This window comes from Leptonotus elevatus, chromosome 12 (assembly GCF_054856555.1).
Source record: "Leptonotus elevatus isolate MCC_2025b chromosome 12, RoL_Lele_1.0, whole genome shotgun sequence".
NCBI lineage: Eukaryota > Metazoa > Chordata > Actinopteri > Syngnathiformes > Syngnathidae > Leptonotus > Leptonotus elevatus.
Window position 1 is genome coordinate 21,564,817 of NC_141250.1, and position 18,531 is coordinate 21,583,347.

Genomic DNA, 18,531 nt, shown 5'->3' on the forward strand with positions numbered 1-18,531 from the left:
CCCCATTTGTAACCAATCATTAAGCCCGTGGTAGTGTTCACGCATGCAATGTCACATTTCCAACATTCAACCAAAATCCGTCAATTGTAGTCTTTGCCAATCGTTATTAGTCAAATGCAAATATATGACATTATATAGGTATAGTATATGTTTCAAACGCCAAAGTTCAATTTTAAAGTTTAAAATTTTTAAGACGCTTGCAAGTGGCATAAGTATCATTTGACTATATATATTAACCATTATTTAACCAGGAAAATCCCATTGAGATCCGCATATATTTTTCAAAGGAGTCCTGGCCAAGAGAAAGTTATGACCCATAATAAGGGACTTGTGGGTCAAATTGACCCAATCCAAAATGGATTTTAAAAGTAGCAAGTGTTGTGGATTAGTAACATTTCCTTCTGCCTCTACACATTTCTTTTGCATTTAAATGGGCCAATTTGACTCGCAACATAAAAAGAGGGTTCAACACACACCAGGCCAGACCCAAGAGCAGGTTTGCTGTTCCTGAGAAACAGATGTAACGAGTTAAAATGCAACATCTGCTGTATTTTGGAGACATTTTGTATTGAGATTGCATTTTGGTGTGTGTTCAGTTCATTAAACACTTGAAAACCCATTTCTATGCTCATTGTATTTTATTGTCAAAGTCTGCTGTAATAATTATGCCAGGTTGAGCATGGAGGCTGGACAGGAAACTGAACCAATTCCAGGATGGTGCCATGTTGAAAACACGAGCTATTTTCTTAGCAAAAAAAAAAAGATGGTTTGACTTAAATGTAACAGATTTCACTTCACTGGTGTTCCGCATCTTCACTGTTCAGTCAGGAAAGATAACACCAAGTTGCAATAAATAGAAAAAACTCAGACTATAAAAATTGTTACATTTGACAAAAATTTTGGATGGTTGGGGACAAAAGTAGAGATCATACATAACATTTATAAAATACTTCTCGAGGCACACGATCAAAACGTAACACAAAAAGGGATTTTGTTTTGTTTTGCTGGAGCTTGTTAACAGGGATAAAGCACAAACAGCAGCTCGAGAAAAACGAGGGAGGGGGTCACAAAAAGCTTGAATTGTGCCAAACAGGATATTGCACCAACTGTACCCGCTAAATACAGCAACCCTCTACACTCTAAATAATAGCTTATCATCCAACATAGTCATTTTTGTATTTACTTTATAAAACAAACAAAGGGAGAAAAACATATCATTTATGAAGCGCCCAGTGGTGTTTCGGTGAGTTTACAAAACAGTTAATAAAAACCGTAGCAAAGAAGAACCGGAGACCCCAAAACACCAAGGCAAATGTGTTCAACCGAACATTTAACTGCGTCCGCCACAGGATGGTTGCGTGTCTGTTCCGTTTTGTAGAAAACAAGTGCCAAAATTGAAAGTGGAGGAGAAGGGCAATCAGTAGTAAATAAGACACAAGTCTAGTTACGTTCAGGCTGCTTTGTGGACGGTGGAGCTCAGAGGGGCTGCAAGACATTTCTGCCCAAGTCTGAGACACCGCCGGGCGCCTTCTCCATTTCGGACAGCTGCTCAAACACGTCCCTGAGGAGAAGAAGACAATTAATTGATGCAAGTAAACGCCTCAATCTAAGGCACATGTTCGAGCCGCTGTGGTTGACGGCAACACAAATGGATGCTACGTCAGCTTTAAGGTGTCTAGTTTTAAAATCCAGCGTGACCTTAACTTACAAGTCAAGTGAGAATTAAAAGAAAAACAAAAAGGAGCAATTAAGCTACTGTAATGCCCTTGCGTGTGACAGCCCCAGTCGGCGATGCACTTCCAGTTGTTTTTTGAATGTAACAGTCAAATACACGACAAATTAATTTTTTCTTTATTAAAATCAAGCTACCACTGTATATTGGTGGACAGAATAGAAAACATGTTGAGAAAGTGGCGGAATATATACGAAACTTGAGTTTAGCTGACAGAAGACGACGCAAATCCGCGTTTTTTATCCCCAGCAGACGATTGTCTCATCACTGATTGAGACGGCAGAAACGGGTTTGAACTGCCATCTCACCCACAGTGGCGAAGTCGATATCCTCTTGCGCGACAACTCGCCTGTGCCACTAATCAGACAAGGCAAGTGCTTTTTGCAAGAGGGTGAAAGAACTGCGCTTTTGCTATTCACTCTTAAAAATATATATTGAAATGATGTATTCTACAAGTCTAACGCTAGTAAACAAAACATGCACGAGTCTTCAACTGTGCTTGTTTTCCTAGGGAAAATCCGCGAATGCTTGTAAACGGTCAGCTCGCAAAAAAGCTCAAAACTGCTCGACAGCAGCAAGAAATGTTCAAACACGCCGACTCACTTGTGCATGTAGAAGAAGATGTATCCGCTGCGGTCGCGCTCTCGCTGGACGGACGCCTCCTGCGTGCGCGACACATCCAGGTCGTTGTACGTCAGCCACGACTGCTTCTTCATGTCGTACACGTCGCTGATGTAATGTCCTGACCAGACCGGACACGCTCGTTAAGTCTCCTCTTAAGAGTGCATCTCTAATGTCATCACAGCACTGCCCCCCCCCCAATCGAAATTCTATGTTATCGCTTTAAATGATTCTTTTCAAATGCCGAGCTTGTTGCATCAGGGGAGATAATCACAAAAGGGCTTGGGGGGAAATTAGTTGCAAGTGACAATAGTGCTGCTATGTATGAAAGTAACACTAAATATTGATTGAAATGGTTATGTATATTTTGAATGATCATAATGGCCGCCTTACTGCTTTTTTGCTTCAAATTTAGGCTAAAAATGCATTCCAAGTGAGGCGGACCACTTTTTTTGTGGCGAAATCATTGAGCATCCATCTCACTGGCACTGGTGTTTTCAAGTTTGGACCAGACAATCCAAAATAACATTTGGGGCAACATCAAACCCAGTGAGGCTCTCACCAGAGGAGGAGCTGCTCCCGATGTGGCTGACGACACTGATGAGCCGAAAAGAATTGGCCAAGTCTCCGCACTGTGGATGAGAGGTGACGGCGTCTTCAGAAATCATATCCCTCATGTTGTTAAGAAGACGACAGAAAGGTGCGAGCTACCTCAGCGTTCCTCTTGAGGTTCTCGGCTTCAGCTTCTGTGTACTCCATGTCGAGCACATCTTCGTTGCCGGAATCGTCATCCGAACACATGAGCTCAGGCAAAGAGTTGTTGAACTCTGGGACATAACGGAAAATAGACTATTAGATGGCTTGTTTACAAATAAATAGATCTCTGCAGTGCCCCTGTACATTTTTTTAGTCATTCTGGATATTCATACATTGTGTGTCACTATACATTTGGTCTAATTTACATAGGAGCGACATGACAAAGCAAATCCACTTCTTTTTTTTAATCCCCAGCAGACGATTATCTCATCACTGATTGAGACGGCAGAAACGGGTTCTAACTGCCATCTCACCCACAGTGGCGAAGTCGATATCCTCTTGCGCGACAACTCGCCTGTGCCACTAATCAGACAAGGTAAGTGCTTTTTGCAAGAGGGTGAAAGAACTGCACTTTTGCCATTCACTCTTAAAAATATATATTGAAATGATGTATTCTACAAGTCTAACGCTAGTAAACAAAACATGCACGAGTCTTCAACTGTGCTTGTACATTTGGGCTAATTTACATAATAGCGCCATGTGAAGTTTCTCCACCCAAGACTTGTCAGCTAGACTGGGTAAAGGTCCGCCATTTTGTAGATCAAAGGCTAAGGAGGCCACAGAGGAAGAGGTCCACCTGCAACCTCCACATAGGTCTCTTCTAAGAACTCTCACCTTGAGCATTACACGTTTTATGCCCTTATTTTGTAGTTGTTATGCAAGTGTCAGGCGCGCGCACGCACCCACCGAAATGAATCGACAGTTCCCACCTTGCAAGCTGAGCTCCGTGGCCCTCTTCAGATCATCCGCTTCTCTCATCTCTTGGGCTTCCTGGATGCAAATGTGGCACAAACAAGACAACAGATTAGCAGTCCACTTGCATAAACAGTAGAAACAATCATTCAACGTTAAAAAAGACGTACATGCTCCTTGAGGCTTTGGGCCAGCGCCTGCTGCAACTCCTGATCTTCTCTCTCCTGATCCAGGCTGTACTGCTGGACCCAATCGATTTCCCCCTGTTGCCCCTGCGAGCTCTCCGGGGTTTGGTTCTCCTTGTTCTCGTCCATGGTCAAGTCCAAGGAATCCAACGCGTCTAAATACAGGTAAGTGATACACGACGTAAGCCTCTCCAGTCAAAAACACTGAATGAACCTTCTTGTTACATTATGTTGAGGCTCAAATGCTTTTTTCCTTTCAAAACAGGTATTGATTAATGGCACACAAATTAAATTAAATTTGTCAAGCAACCGCTATTATATTGGTGGACGGAAAAGAAAACATGTTGAAAAAGTGGCGGAATATATGCAAAAAGTTGAGTTTAACTGTGACATGACAAAGCAAATCCACTTCTTTTTTTTAATCCCCAGCAGACGATTGTCTCATCACTGATTGAGACGGCAGAAACGGGTTTGAACTGCCATCTCACCCACAGTGGCGAAGTCGATATCCTCTTGCGCGACAACTCGCCTGTGCCACTAATCAGACAAGGCAAGTGCTTTTTGCAAGAGGGTGAAAGAACTGCACTTTTGCTATTCACTAGTAAAAATATATATTGAAATTATGTAAGAATGTGGCAAAAACAAAAGTAAATAAAACATGCATGAATTTTCAACTGTGCTTGTTATATGAGGGGAAAATCTGTTTATGCTAGTAAACATTGTGGCAAATAAGCTCAAAATGACTCGAAAGCAACAAATGTTGCAGGTCAAATTGACCCTACTCCAGTTTAAACTCAAAAAAAAAATCTAATGTGTAACAAATATCAAACTTACGGTGACCTTGTACGTGAAATCCTTTGACTATATTAACTCATTTGCTCACAAAAACATATGAATATGTTCTATTTTAAATGTTTTAAGTGTCCCAAAGACGGTTTTAAAGAAATGGTAGTTATTACACAAACGGCCAGCAGGTGGCAGCAGAGCATAGGAAATGAACCAGGACCACGTTGAACCCTCCCTTCCTCATTTACTCTTATTTCTAAATACATTTGTGAATAATGATGAAACTTAGCTATATTCTAATTTATGCAAAACGGAAACAGTTAGAAATATACTATTTTTTTTGATGAAAATAAATACTTCAATCTTTCTTTGGGTGGGTTTCATGTTTTGATAGCAATAGAACACAATATTATGTGGGCCGCGCAAAATCAGTCAAAATCCAGTAAAACAGCCAGGAGTGAAGGGGATTGTTTTAGTGAAAATGGCTGGGAGTGAATGAGTTAAATATATTTAAACATGTTTATACTTCTATTATATATATATATATATTATATCAAATATGGACCCAACAGTGACACAAGAAGCTAAAAAAAAAAACGGTGCAGAAATGTATATTTTATAAAATTTTACAATATCCACACCCAAAATATATTTTCATAGAAAATAAGTAGTTACATAACATATTGTGAGCAGTGGTGGGTCTGTGAGTTTGCACGATCTGCAATCCTGTATTGCATTGAGAAAAAAATAAGTGTTTTTTTTACGCTCACGCATACCTGCAGGCTGTTTACTGTCTGTATTCATCATCTCCGTGTGGTAGGCCAGTTCATGGGCATCAGTGTCCCCGAAGCCCGTGTCCGGACTGCTCGTCGGCTCGTCATCCAGGGCCGACGGAGTGGTGAGGCTGGCCTCCTGCCGACTGATCTCCAGCACGGCCTCTAACATTTCATCGTCATTTATCCCGCTGAAGTCTGCCGGATCCATAGGCACGACCCGCTAAAAACATCAAAAACTGCATTGAAGGTGGGAAAAAAACAAAAGAAAAAAAAAACAAAATGAGTATTTCCAGGAAACCTTCACGTCTTCTGGTCGTTCGTCTTCTTCCGGCAGAGAGGTGCTGATTCGTTGTCTGCTGCCGGCGCTCAACCTTCCGATTAGCTCCTCTTCGCTATCCGAGTCCACTAGCGCAGATGTGTTGTTGGAATTGACAGACTTCCCTCCGACCTTCCTATAACGCACAGCCATCAGGTTCTAATTACATTTAACATGGCACACGCAGAGAACAACGTTACAAACAGAAAATCTGCTATAATATATATATATATATATTAAATCAATACGACATTGATACTAGAGTACAGGAGGTCTTCGAGTTACGTCGTACGCGACCTACGTCGTTTCGACTTCACGGTGGCCGTGCATCCTCCGTAGCGCCTTCTTTTTTGTTAATTTCCCACAGTAATTACGCCATGTTAAATTTATTCAAAGTTGTGTTGTTACCTCCAGCAACGGACGTCCATCGAGCAGGTCGGCTCACATTTCCGAGTTTAAGTTTGAAATAGCGCCGCTCTGCAGTCCGTCAGCAATTAATGTCCGTGCGGCAACATTAAATGATTGGTTCTCGGTTATTGGCTCTTCCAGGTCGCACAAATACGTTTTTAAAAATTATTGTGCAAAGTATTTTTGATGTAAATATCGACTTTACCAGTGAAATCTGACTTAAGTCAAAATTCAGGTTACATCGCCAGTGTAGGAACGGAACTCGGACGTAACTTGAGGACTCCCTCTATCTAAAAACTGTATATAAAGAGAAAGGGGGTTACAACTTATGATCATAATTTACCGGAGAGGTGTTGTGGACGCATTGAGTGACTGTAAGGTTTTGAGTGCTCTGGACCTTCAAAAACAAAAGAGAAGAAAACAAAAAAAAAAAACATTATTTTTCATTTAAATAGGGAGGTAGAAAAACAAAAAGGATCTGGTGGTCTTACGCTTGGGAACTCCAGCCAAGAGCGATGGGGGGCCGAGTGGAGTCAGTGCAATGTGACAGTAGGGTCAGGTAGCGGGGTATCACCACCTGTTGGCCAAGCTTGCTGTTCAGAGACAGCTGAGCATTGAAACTGTACCTTTTCAGGTGGAGGATGAGCACTCTGCAGGGGGAAATAAATAAAACATCTATTAGAGAAAAAAAAACTTTTGACTTTTGTGTTGACTATATTTTTATACTAATTATAACACAAGATTCCAAGTCTTTGGTGTGTACTGCCAGTTACCTGGGTAATTTGCTGAATTTGTGTGTAACCGTAGCCGCTTTTCCGTTGCATTTCTCACACGAATATTCAATTTCCTCCAACTGCAAAAGGAAAACATTCTTTTACACTTGTGTTTCAAATGATTACGTGGGATTTAAGATGAGTTTTTATCTTTTGGGGAGGTTTTCGTCCATCTCCGTGTTTTGTATTGAAAACCATCACATCATCACTTTGCCTTTAAGTCTACTAGCTTCACGCTAACACACAATAGGAAATGCCACAGGCAGGTTAATGAATAGCATTTATCAGACTGCTCGCACCAACAACAAGAGGTGGTGTTTCCATAATAATATTTTTTTTTTATACACGCATACCACAGGATTGTTATGATGGAAAATTTCAAGTGTTTTTGAAACAGAGTACAGAAATGTGTCAAAGTTGAATCACCCTGAAAAAAAGATCGAGGGAATCCTGGATTGATCGAAGCGGGAGGGTCTTCTTTCTGCGAGGTAGGTCGATGGACAGGTCGTTGAACTGCTCACGTTTGGTCACCACTTCGCCGCACCTGCAAAAATTGACTTGTTACCATGGGCTTCCTCAATTTTTTAGCAGCATCCATATGATCAGCCAAGCGACGGGGCCTCGCCATTTGCAGGTGATGGTGTGCTGCACTTCGAACTCCATGTTAACAGCCACGGGGCAGGTGTAGATGCGAGAGGTGTCGGCTTCTTCGCTGGGGTCCGTCTTGGACACCGGCGAGTGTTCCGTCGTCTCGTGGCTACTCTCACACATTGCCGATGAAGATGACGAGGACGCAGATGTTTCACTGGTGCAGCTTTTGTTCATTTTCTCTACGTCGTCTTTCAGCTGGTCCAGACACTGGCTGAGGAACTCGTGAGCGTCCTGGTGATGAAGCGACACGATTTTGTTCAAACAAAACTGACTTGCGAAAATCATTTGTTTATCTTTTATGGTTTCCGCATCTTACATTCTGCATATTTCCAGAAAAGCGCTCGGCAGTAGACGAGATGGCACTTTTCACTTTCCTCAACAGGTCCTTTTGCGTTTCCGGGCAGCCCACGTCCTTCTTGGTCAGAAGATGAGCGAAACGCCTGGACGTACCAATACGGGCACATCACAACCAGTTAGGGTTGGGCATCGATTCTAATTTTCTCAATCAATTCCATTTTGATTCACAAGAGTTCACTTCAATTCAATCCGAGATCAATTATGGAACAGCATTTTTTATAAATATCAAGGACATGATAAAAACTCCACAAACATTAAATTCCAAATTAAATTTTTAGGGAGGCAGTAAGTGGTTAAATTAATTTTTCTTCAAAAACGGTGTTTTGGGGGCCTGGAATTGATTAATGGCACAAAAATTTAATTCAAGTTTTCAAGCAGACGATTGTCTCATCACTGATTGAGACAGCAGAAACGGGGTTGAACTGCCATCTCACCCACAGTGGCGAAGTCGATATCCTCTTGCACGACAACTCACCTGTGCCACTGATCAGACAAGGCAAGTGCTTTTTGCAAGAGGGTAAAATAACTGTACTTTTCTTATCCACAATTTTTTTTTTAAACATGAAATTATGTCGTATTCTATTAGTCTGTGGCAAAATGTGGGAAGTTTGCACAATCTGTGATCTCATTTAATAAACTCCTTGTAAGATATCTTAAAATGTAATGTTATAGTGTAATTACCCTATGTTTTTTTTTTCTTTTCTTTCTCAGTGTGGCCCTACTTCTACATATTGCAGGGCCCGCCAACTCATCAAGTGTGAAATTATCAGGCAGTGTAAATCCAGTCATAGAATTCCATCCTACTGGCTTGTAAGACGATCGAGACAACATAAAAATTAGCCCAGTTGACGAAGCGTGTTGTTTGACTACCTGAGCAACGCATTGACGGGCACCTTCTTCCAAGGGATGCTCTGCCTCAGCATGTCATTGGAGAAGGACGGGAGGCTGAAGAGCGACTGCAGAATAGCGTTCATGTAGCAAGTGTTGCCCAAATTTGAAAATCTGTCAACCAATTACAGATCGGACAGCACTTTGTCAGAAAAACTCACCAGCAAGGGTGGCCTCTCATTGACAAGAAACTAAACTGTTACCCTTGCAAGGGAGGCTGCGACTGGGCCGGAGCCGAGGGCCTCTGCTTGTTCCAACCGCCGTAATCCACGGAGGGTCGGACTTTCTTGGAAGGAGTTGAGTGGTAAGGCTGCAGGAGGCTGCGTTTGGCTGCGGGTGTCATCGAAGTACTTGATGGCCTGAGATGTGGGGAATGTCACCGCTTTTACTGCATTCAAGTTTTAAAGGACACATTGTGCTTGATTTGATTTTTTTCACTATTTAACAGTCACCAGCAGCAATATGTGACACACTTTTGTCCAAAATACCACACGGATCAAGAATGACAGTACACTTCTGTACTAAAGCATGCCTTTGCACTTATTAAATCTACGATGTTAATTATAACCACATCCTCTTTTGTTTGTTTTGTTTTAGTGTTCCTCACTCACTCTATTATCAAGTTATCCGTGGCTTGGTGGCACCAGTTGCATGGGACGAATAATAACTGCCTGTTGGTGTGTGTGTGTTTTTTTTTTTTTATATATACACAGTATGAGCTCGCCTAAGTAGCATATATTAACATAAGTTTATACTGTACTGTGGACTTTTCCCTTCTTGTACATGAAGCAATACTTAAGTGACCTTGACTGATAAGCCTGCTGGGAACAGATTGCTTGCTTTCCTGTCTAGCTGACCATCCCCCTTTCTCCTCCCAAAACCTAACCGGGCATCAATAAAGAATCTTCCCATGAGATCTTACTGAGCACTCTCTTGTAGACTGCTCTGTTAGACGTGTGTTTATTTGAAGCTACAAATGTAAAGAAACCCAAAAGACAAATTGTTTTCCAGACCTAATCTCTCATTATTCTCAAAGTGCTTATCCTGCCTCCTGTTTACTTAATAAAAGGACAATGACAATTTCACAAACTCTTTTCTTATCATTTGTGAAGCTATGCAAAATTAAGTGCTAAAATCGATTTTGGAATTTTTGATCAATCAAAATAAAATTTCGGGGGGGGGGGGGGGGGGGTAAGTTTTCAACATTAAACCCATTCAATCTAATTTGCTGAACTGCAATGTCAAATTAATGGAGACACTTTATTTCAGCACGACACACGCAGAGCTGACCTGTCTGAAAAGGAGTGGCTCTGGCTGTAGTCCTTGCTCATAGCTCGACTGCCGTAGAATGAAGTTGGTTGGAGGGGAGTAGTTGAACCAAGAGGAGCTGAGAGGAAGGGATAAAAAAAAAAAAATGCTGCTGAAAAATATTGTACAACAGCAGCATTGAAATACTTCACATGACACTGAATAGATTATATCAAGATGGCAGTGCTGGGGGTTTTACCTAAACTGCGGTTGTCCTCTGCCTGCTTCAGTTTGTCTTTGCAACTCAGTAAAAACTTCCTAGATGGGTCTGAAGTGGCTTTGTTGTTGCTGGGAAGAAAACAAATAAATAAAAATACAGTTGAACACAGATTGCTTTAACCCTCCTGTCATGTTTGTACGATTGCTAGCTTTATGGTAACACATAATGGGAAATGCCATAGACTATTGTATAGCATAAAAAAGGCTTCTTTTTTGTTGTTGTTGCAATGGATAGTTAAGACTCAATCTAATGTGGATGAGTTTTACCTGGAGGAATCATTTTCCTTGGGGTAGTCCTCAGTCAAGTCATTTTCAGAGGTAAGGAGTCGCTTTCTCTTTTCACTCCTGGAAAAAGAGTGCCGAAAAGAAGATTCTGAAATGATTCAAATTAATATTTGGGTTCTTATTTTCGACACAAAGAAAACAGTTGGTTCCATCCCAAGAGCCAACATCCAAAGCTAAGCAAATGTCCATCATACCGGTTCTCGGAAAGTCCGGTTCGAGTAGGCGTGGAGGCCGCTCTGCTCGGGCTGCCCAGAGGCTTACGCGACGTAGGGTCCTCCCGTCCCTCGGCACTCTGACGCCTTGTTGTCTGCAAGAGGTGCAAAGTCTGGATCTTCAGCTTGAACCCTCTCTTTACATTGTGGGTCAAACTGACCCATTTTAAACATCAAAAGTATATATATATTTATTTTTTACAGCGTGAAGCGTAATCAACATGTGCAACATAAACAAATCATGTACTCCAAAAGTATATTTGCAAGTTGAGTTAATAATAATAAAAAACAAAGATGGTCACCAAAATGGTGCCTGCGGGAAGCAGATAGCCACAAGACAGCGGCCCTGTTCTATAAGTAGCTCAGCAGTGATGGGACATTGTTTTCTCCTGAGAATTTTGTTTAAGTTACCACGTGGAAACGTAAATGCAGAGATTTATAGAAACAGGATTGCATAAAGATATTTATCATTGTTGATAATTAGTGTGAGAAATCATCAACACGGGCAAATATATAAGTCCAGAAATGTGTATCAATATGGCAGCCCTTCGTATGGATCAATACACGAAAAGTGGCTCTCGGTTTCAAAAGGTTGCTAACCCCCTGTGCTAAAAAATATCCACCACTGCAAAAAGTCCTGTAGGAAACACTGGGAGTACAACAGATTTCAATTACTACCAAAATTTAATTGCTTATATTTGAAATGCTATTGCTCACCTGTCTTTCTCCAGAAGGATGGATTTCATTTTTCAGTGATCGTCGAGTCGGCAGACTGAAGTTTACACTTCCATGGGATGATTTTAAAACACCTTAGAACGATAAGAAGAATCTTAGCAGAAGCACATTTTGCAGATTTAACAAGACACCGCCGAATTCCTTGACACCTCAGCTACTGCTTTCATTCCAATAATGTTTTAGTGATTGATTATGATAGACACACCAGGTATCGGAACGGTAACGTATATCAAAAAGGAGGCAATTACTTGTTTTTCCTTGCATCAGCTTCTCCAGGTAGTCATTAGTCTTCCTGGCCAAAGTGGAAGACATCTGGTCCAATGTGATCACGTTTTTGTCTTTCAAAAGCAGTATGATTCGGTTCACGCTGAATGTGACTTTCTTCACGTTCTGATTCAGCTGCGGGTGAGAAAACAATGTTTCCATTTCAGTTTTACATTTTCATTAATTGCAATTAATAAGTAATTTCCTGTTGGGTGATAAGAGCCTATTATTTTATTGCATTTAACGATTCCTTGTTTATGACATGGTTTAAACTACACAATCTGGACCATAATAAAGATTGATTAAACAAACTGTTACACAATTTGGCTTTTAGTAGACAGTCTGCAGTCAATCCAGGGTGAACCCCAAGTCTCTCGCCTAAAGTCATTAGGGATATAACGATAACGGCAATATTGTGATATTAAAACTGCTACAATGTATCATCGCCATCATGTCACGTTATTAAAAGCAGCACGTTACAAAAGTCAGCTTGATTTCTACTTGTGCAGTTGTAGCACCCTCTGGTGGCTACTTTTATAGTGCAGTTTAATTTTCACAAGGCATGTTTTGGCCCTTCAATATCTAAAATCAACGCTAAGGGTCAGATGAAGAGGAACGTAATATGCTTGTGAATCGAGTCAATGTGTGGAGGAACTCAATGTGTTGTGCTTGCATTAGGAAGTAAGTGCCTCAATATTAAGCGACACGACAAAGCAAATCCACTTTTTTTTTTAATCCCCATCAGACGATTGTCTCATCACTGATTGAGACAGCAGAAACGGGTTTGAACTGCCATCTCACCCACAGTGGCGAAGTCGATATCCTCTTGCGCGACAACTCACCTGTGCCACTAATCAGACAAGGCAAGTGCTTTTTGCAAGAGGGTGAAAGAACTGTCAATATCTAAAATCAACACTAAGGGTCAGACGAAGAGGAACGTAATATGCTTGTGAATCGAGTCAATATGTGGAGGAACTCAATGTGTTGTGCTTGCATTAGGAAGTAAGTGCCTCAATATTAAGTGTTATTAGAGACTGTAGGTTGTTTATATGCATTCCTGTAATGTACAAAATTGTACAGATTCTGCCCTCCCCACAATATCGTGATAAGTTTTGTATCGTGATGTTTGGATATCGCTAATCTCTAGTTAACATGGTTGGTGGGAAACACCGAAAGTTGTTTCAATATTACCTGGAAGGTTTTGCCTGCCCCGCCAGAGTTGAATCTCAGGCATAGACTAACTTTGTTGTCCTTTTCCAGTATCTCAAAAGTTCCTTCCTTCCATCGCGAGACGCCGATTTCTATGCTGGTGTAGCGCATCTTCACAACACCGCCACTGGATAATTTGGGCACGAGGGTGGCCATGGCTTAACGATCCCGTCGTTGCACTTTGGAGGTTAAAGATCAATCGAAGCCTATGTGGGGAGAAAACACATCAAAAACCACATTTTAAGGACGCTTGCTCAACTCGTGCAAAATTAAGTCACCATACAAATCAATGGAAGCCGCAGTTCAAGTCACAACGAGGTAGCATAGCCGCTAACACATTCGAACATGTGACATACTTCCGAAAAATAAAAACCAATAAATAAATGCCACGGGATTCGAAGTGAATGTCAAATTAACAAGAATATACTCTTAACAAGTCTCACAACGTTTTTTTGTTTTTTTTTAACTAGCATGACGGCTGGCCACACGCTCCACTCTGACCGCTGCACGAAAGCTGAGCGAAAAGACGACCGAACCGCTAATCAAGCTCTCGCTTAGCTTATTTTGTACCAATAGACACTTATTACTAGAAAGCATTTCAATTCATGAGAACTGGGCAGAGTTGTCCATTTGGGGGGAAATGTCGTTCTCTCGGCGACAAGCGACGACGAATGGATGGACGGAGGAAGGCCGACATTACATTAGCGGGTCGGCTAGTAAAGCTAACGTGGCTAGCAGGCTAATTTGCCTGCTTGTCATTTTGGCGAGGTGAAAAAACACGGACATGATTTTACACTGCATAACTTGAAATGTTCTTACCGGCTTTCGGTCTACGCTCGCCGTGGAACGTTCTGTATCAAAACGTCGATGTTGCGAGGCCAAAGTTTCTTTTGCCGGCATTTGCCGCCGGCTCCTTCTATGGAATCTTGTTGACAGAGAGGTGAGGACTCGCAGCAGCGCAGTGCGATGATGGCGGGAACGTGAAAATTTACCCGGGAAGTGACGCATAGGAACGATGTTCGCGTACGACATCTCGCGATATTTAACTTGCTGCTACCTGCTACTAGCATCAAATTGCAGAACTCGAAAGTGCATTCCGCGTTTTTCTTTTGCGACGATAACGCAAAATCTAAAGTCTTGTTGGTGTTTGCGGTGCGTACAAACCAGGACTTCGGATTTTTTCCTTTTAGTTGTGCCACGTTTAACTGTTTGTAGTTTTCGCCACTCCGTTCCAGTGTGTGAAGACATGAGTTGCTAGCGGCTAGCTGCGGCTAACGTTAGCTGTAACAGTTTCCTCAACTTGAACCGCACTTGCCATTGAATTATTATTTTTTTGGGACTACTGTATTCCCACTGAGACTGTGAGAATGCTGGCTACGGGAGCCGTAAGTATATATTTTGTGGAATTATTCAACTGTTGTGCTAAATGAATGTCCCCATTTGTAACCAGACAATCATTAAGCCCGTGGTAGTGTTCACGCACGCAATGTCACATATTCCAACAAGATGTATTTCTCCTAGTATTTGTGAACAAATACCGCGAGAATTCAGCTTGCAGGCAAGATTACTCTAGAACTTGATGTAATAAAGGTGTAAATTCTTCCTTTGTGCTTCCATGAAGCACGACAAAGTAAAAACAGTTAAATGTTGATCTTAAACTCATAATTATGGTAATTTTTTGTATTTTCTTTGGGGTAAAAAACTATCATCAAGCTTCAGTTTTACATAAATGGCGTTCCATTGTCTACTGTACCGGACACAACAGTGTTTTCAGCATTCCAATCACATTACAAAGATTGGAAAGTAAAAAAAACAAAAACAAAAATGATTGGACTATATTTTTTCGCCCTCTGGTAGTCAGGAGGTTGTTTTTTGGCCAGTCAAATTGTAAACGGCGAAAACCAAAACTTAATTGTTGGCATCTCACCTTTTGACAGGCTGTCACCAACGTCACAGCCTTGGCTCAGGTAGACCGGGAGAAGATTTACCAGTGGATCAATGAGTTGTCCAGCCCTGAGACCCGAGAGAACGCCTTGCTGGAACTCAGCAAGAAACGGGAATCTGTGCCCGACCTGGCACCCATGCTCTGGCACTCCTGTGGCACCATCGCTGCCCTTTTGCAGGTATCCATCGAGCTACATGTCACGGAAGGCTTATTCATCTATTGTGTTTACTCACTTAAGTTTCTTGTCTCGTATTAGGAAATTGTGAACATCTATCCCTCGATAAATCCGCCCACGCTGACGGCTCACCAGTCCAACAGAGTGTGCAATGCCTTGGCGCTTCTTCAGTGTGTCGCCTCCCACCCGGAAACGAGGTAACTCTTGGAAAATGCCATGCTCATGATCCTTCCAACCAATTAATTGTCTTTGTTGGCAGCCTTAGCATACCTGAAAATATTTTTTGCAAGCATGTGTATCAGAGTGAAAACGCATGTAGTCCCAAACACAACTCCTAAATCTAGAAAGGCTCAGCTTGCGGGCGTCACATGACCAAACTCAGGAAACGGGTGAGCCATGATTGGTCATAACCTGAGCGAAAGTGATATTTTCAGTCAAAAGCAAGTAGCAAAATGGCCGCCCCTTGAGATGGGTGGAAAGTTAACGTGGGTGGATTTTGCTGCGTAATTCATATTCCACAAACTCAATATTAATCAGCATATGTTGTGTTATGTGAATAAAATTATGCAACACTTAATTTGAATCCTTTCACCATTATCACCCTCCTATAGGTCGGCCTTTCTCGCAGCTCACATTCCCCTTTTCCTCTATCCGTTTCTACACACCGTCAGCAAAACGCGCCCGTTCGAATACCTGCGGCTTACCAGCCTGGGAGTCATAGGTACGTGCATTTACAGCCCTCATAATTTGTCTGGCGGCGCACAGTGCATCTTAAGGAGCCTCCTTTGTCATTGCCACAGGTGCTTTGGTCAAAACGGATGAGCAGGAAGTGATCAACTTCCTCCTCACGACTGAAATCATCCCGCTGTGTCTCCGTATTATGGAATCTGGGAGTGAACTCTCCAAGACGGTATTGAACTATTGAGACATTTGCATGCACCAGATGATTTGTCAAAGGGGATATGTAGTGGAATATGGATGTGTTAATTGTTGTATTCAAACAGTTTGGTGTCTAGGGTGCCAAACAATTTGCCAATTAGTTGAAAATGTGTCTGAGTTCAACTGTTTAAAAAAAAAAAAAAAAAAAGCATAATATCTCCTTACATGTCTTTTGGGCTTCAGGTCGTGTCTGGTCTTTCATTTCTCCATTCTTTCCAATAGGTTGCTACTTTCATCCTGCAAAAGATCCTGTTGGACGACACAGGGCTGGCCTACATCTGCCAGACGTACGAGCGTTTCTCCCACGTGGCCATGATCCTCGTGAGTGGCACTCCGTGTAACCGTCTGAAGCTACGGGACGTGCCGCCTCTCACAATGTTGACACTTGCGTCCGCAGGGAAAGATGGTGTTGCAGTTGTCCAAAGAGCCTTCGGCGCGTCTGCTGAAGCACGTGGTTCGATGCTACCTCCGCCTCTCCGATAATCTCAGGTGCGTACCGGAAGACGGGCTGCTTGCTTTTCCCGGTACGGTTTCACGGTGTTCACATCCTAGTTTGGACACAGCACAGCACTACTGAGTTAGTCAAGATGATTTTTATTTTATTTTTTAGAATTAAGAAAGGGTTAAGATGTTAAGATGTGGGTTAAGGATGTTGATTGGACCAGTTCGAAAATTTTGGCAAAAAAAACAAACAAAAAATTGGAATGAAGATTAAAATAATCCGCTTGTTTTATGTTTTCACTTTAAAAAGAATAATATAGAAATAACATAAAATCTATTTTTTTATTCTGTTAATTTATACTGTACAAAATGTACATTTTATTTAACAATAGGACAAACAAACCCATAAGAATAAGTTAAATCCTTTGAGATTTCCAAATGGGTGAGTTTGACCTGGCAACATAACTGCAGGTTTAGCTCTATTTCAAAGTGAATAACCCTCCTGTTATGTTGCAGGTCAAAATGACCGTCTTGCTGCAGGTCAGATTGAGATTTTAGAAAGAACGTATTTAAAAACAATTGCACTGTAACTCATTCTATTTTTTTTTTTTAACTAAAATCAACAAATCTGAATTTGCATTGAAATTATATTTTGATCATAGAACAATTGACCCATGAGCACTGTTGCTAAGAAACAAATACAACTGGGTGGTTTAGAAATGTGGACAAAGAACATTGAAATAACGTTAAACCTTTTGGGTCATTTTGCTGAGTTTATCATTGAAGATGATATGACCGCTACCTGCCAGTAGGAGGAGCCATCACATCAATAGTACAATGTCATCATTTTTGTATGTTCAGAGCCAGAGAAGCGCTACGTCAGTGTCTGCCCGACCAGCTGAAGGACAGCACCTTCGCGCAGGTGCTGAAGGACGACACCACCACCAAGCGTTGGCTGGCCCAGTTGGTGAAAAACCTCCAGGAGGGCCAGGTGACCGACGCCCGTGGCATCCCGTTGGCCCCGCAGTGATGCCGCTCGAGTTGCTTGCGCTTTGGCCAAATATGGTGCTAAGACTGTTTGCCTAGTGAAGAGCTCCATTACAGTTGATTCCATTTGATTTGGTGAGCTCACATTTGTGGGCTCTTCATCTCCATTTTTTTTTTTCAAGCTGAAATGTACAAACAACAGTTTTATATAAAAAAATTAAAATAAAAATAAAAAATAAAGTGAGAATACAGTATGTGAATCTGCGGGTGCTGTCCCGCGAGTATGTGGGTGTCAACTACTGTGGCCACAATATAGATTTAATGTGCATAGAAATGCTCAATTATGGCTGTGAAATAAGTGGAACATGCACACAAAATACACATTTGTAGCCAGGAAATTGGTATAATGTGTCTTGGTTGGGGCGCTGTATATATTAATGGGTAGGTATCCTGTGCATATTTTTGGCCACCTCACTTTTAGCACTCTGAAGTAAGATTTACGGTTGAATGATCAAAAGATGACTATACGTTTTGTACTAAAGTTATGTTGAAAACTGTACATACTGTACTTTCAGTACTGGTGTAAATAGCAAATATCAACATTCAGGTAAATCCTAGCACATCAATAACTGCCAGCCCTTGCAAAATGTTTTTGGCCATTTTTTCCCCTTGCAATTTTCAGTATGTAACACATACACACTTTAAATTATAGAAGTGTTCATTTTGGATTAATAAAACTTCAGGATTTTCTCTTTTTATGTCAAAGGTCCGATGTGTGAACTAACGTGTGCACTGTGCAGACATGGTGTC

At 41.6% G+C, this 18,531-nt stretch overlaps 2 protein-coding genes across 2 annotated transcripts; one reads left to right on the forward strand and one right to left on the reverse strand.

Annotated features, from left to right (window-relative positions):
* Positions 1-619: 619 nt before the first annotated feature.
* usp37 (ubiquitin specific peptidase 37) lies at positions 620-14,401 on the reverse strand. Its single transcript, XM_086091541.1, has 24 exons — positions 14,054-14,401; positions 13,217-13,440; positions 12,010-12,160; positions 11,744-11,835; positions 11,009-11,121; positions 10,797-10,874; positions 10,510-10,598; positions 10,293-10,389; positions 9,206-9,361; positions 8,985-9,116; positions 8,074-8,197; positions 7,732-7,988; positions 7,533-7,650; positions 7,107-7,186; positions 6,825-6,983; positions 6,677-6,730; positions 5,908-6,061; positions 5,610-5,829; positions 4,033-4,202; positions 3,880-3,940; positions 3,065-3,180; positions 2,916-2,985; positions 2,336-2,474; positions 620-1,561 (listed from the first exon to the last, which is right to left on the reverse strand). Exons 2-24 carry the CDS (start codon positions 13,388-13,390, stop codon positions 1,477-1,479), a joined length of 2,889 nt encoding a protein of 962 aa, XP_085947667.1. The 5' UTR covers positions 13,391-13,440; positions 14,054-14,401; the 3' UTR covers positions 620-1,476.
* cnot9 (CCR4-NOT transcription complex subunit 9) lies at positions 14,258-18,479 on the forward strand. The gene is made up of 8 exons (XM_086091542.1): positions 14,258-14,619; positions 15,172-15,357; positions 15,436-15,551; positions 15,966-16,075; positions 16,155-16,264; positions 16,516-16,614; positions 16,691-16,782; positions 17,596-18,479. The coding sequence occupies exons 1-8, from the start codon at positions 14,602-14,604 to the stop codon at positions 17,762-17,764; spliced, it is 900 nt and encodes a 299-aa protein (XP_085947668.1). The 5' UTR covers positions 14,258-14,601; the 3' UTR covers positions 17,765-18,479.
* The last annotated feature ends 52 nt before the right edge of the window (positions 18,480-18,531 follow it).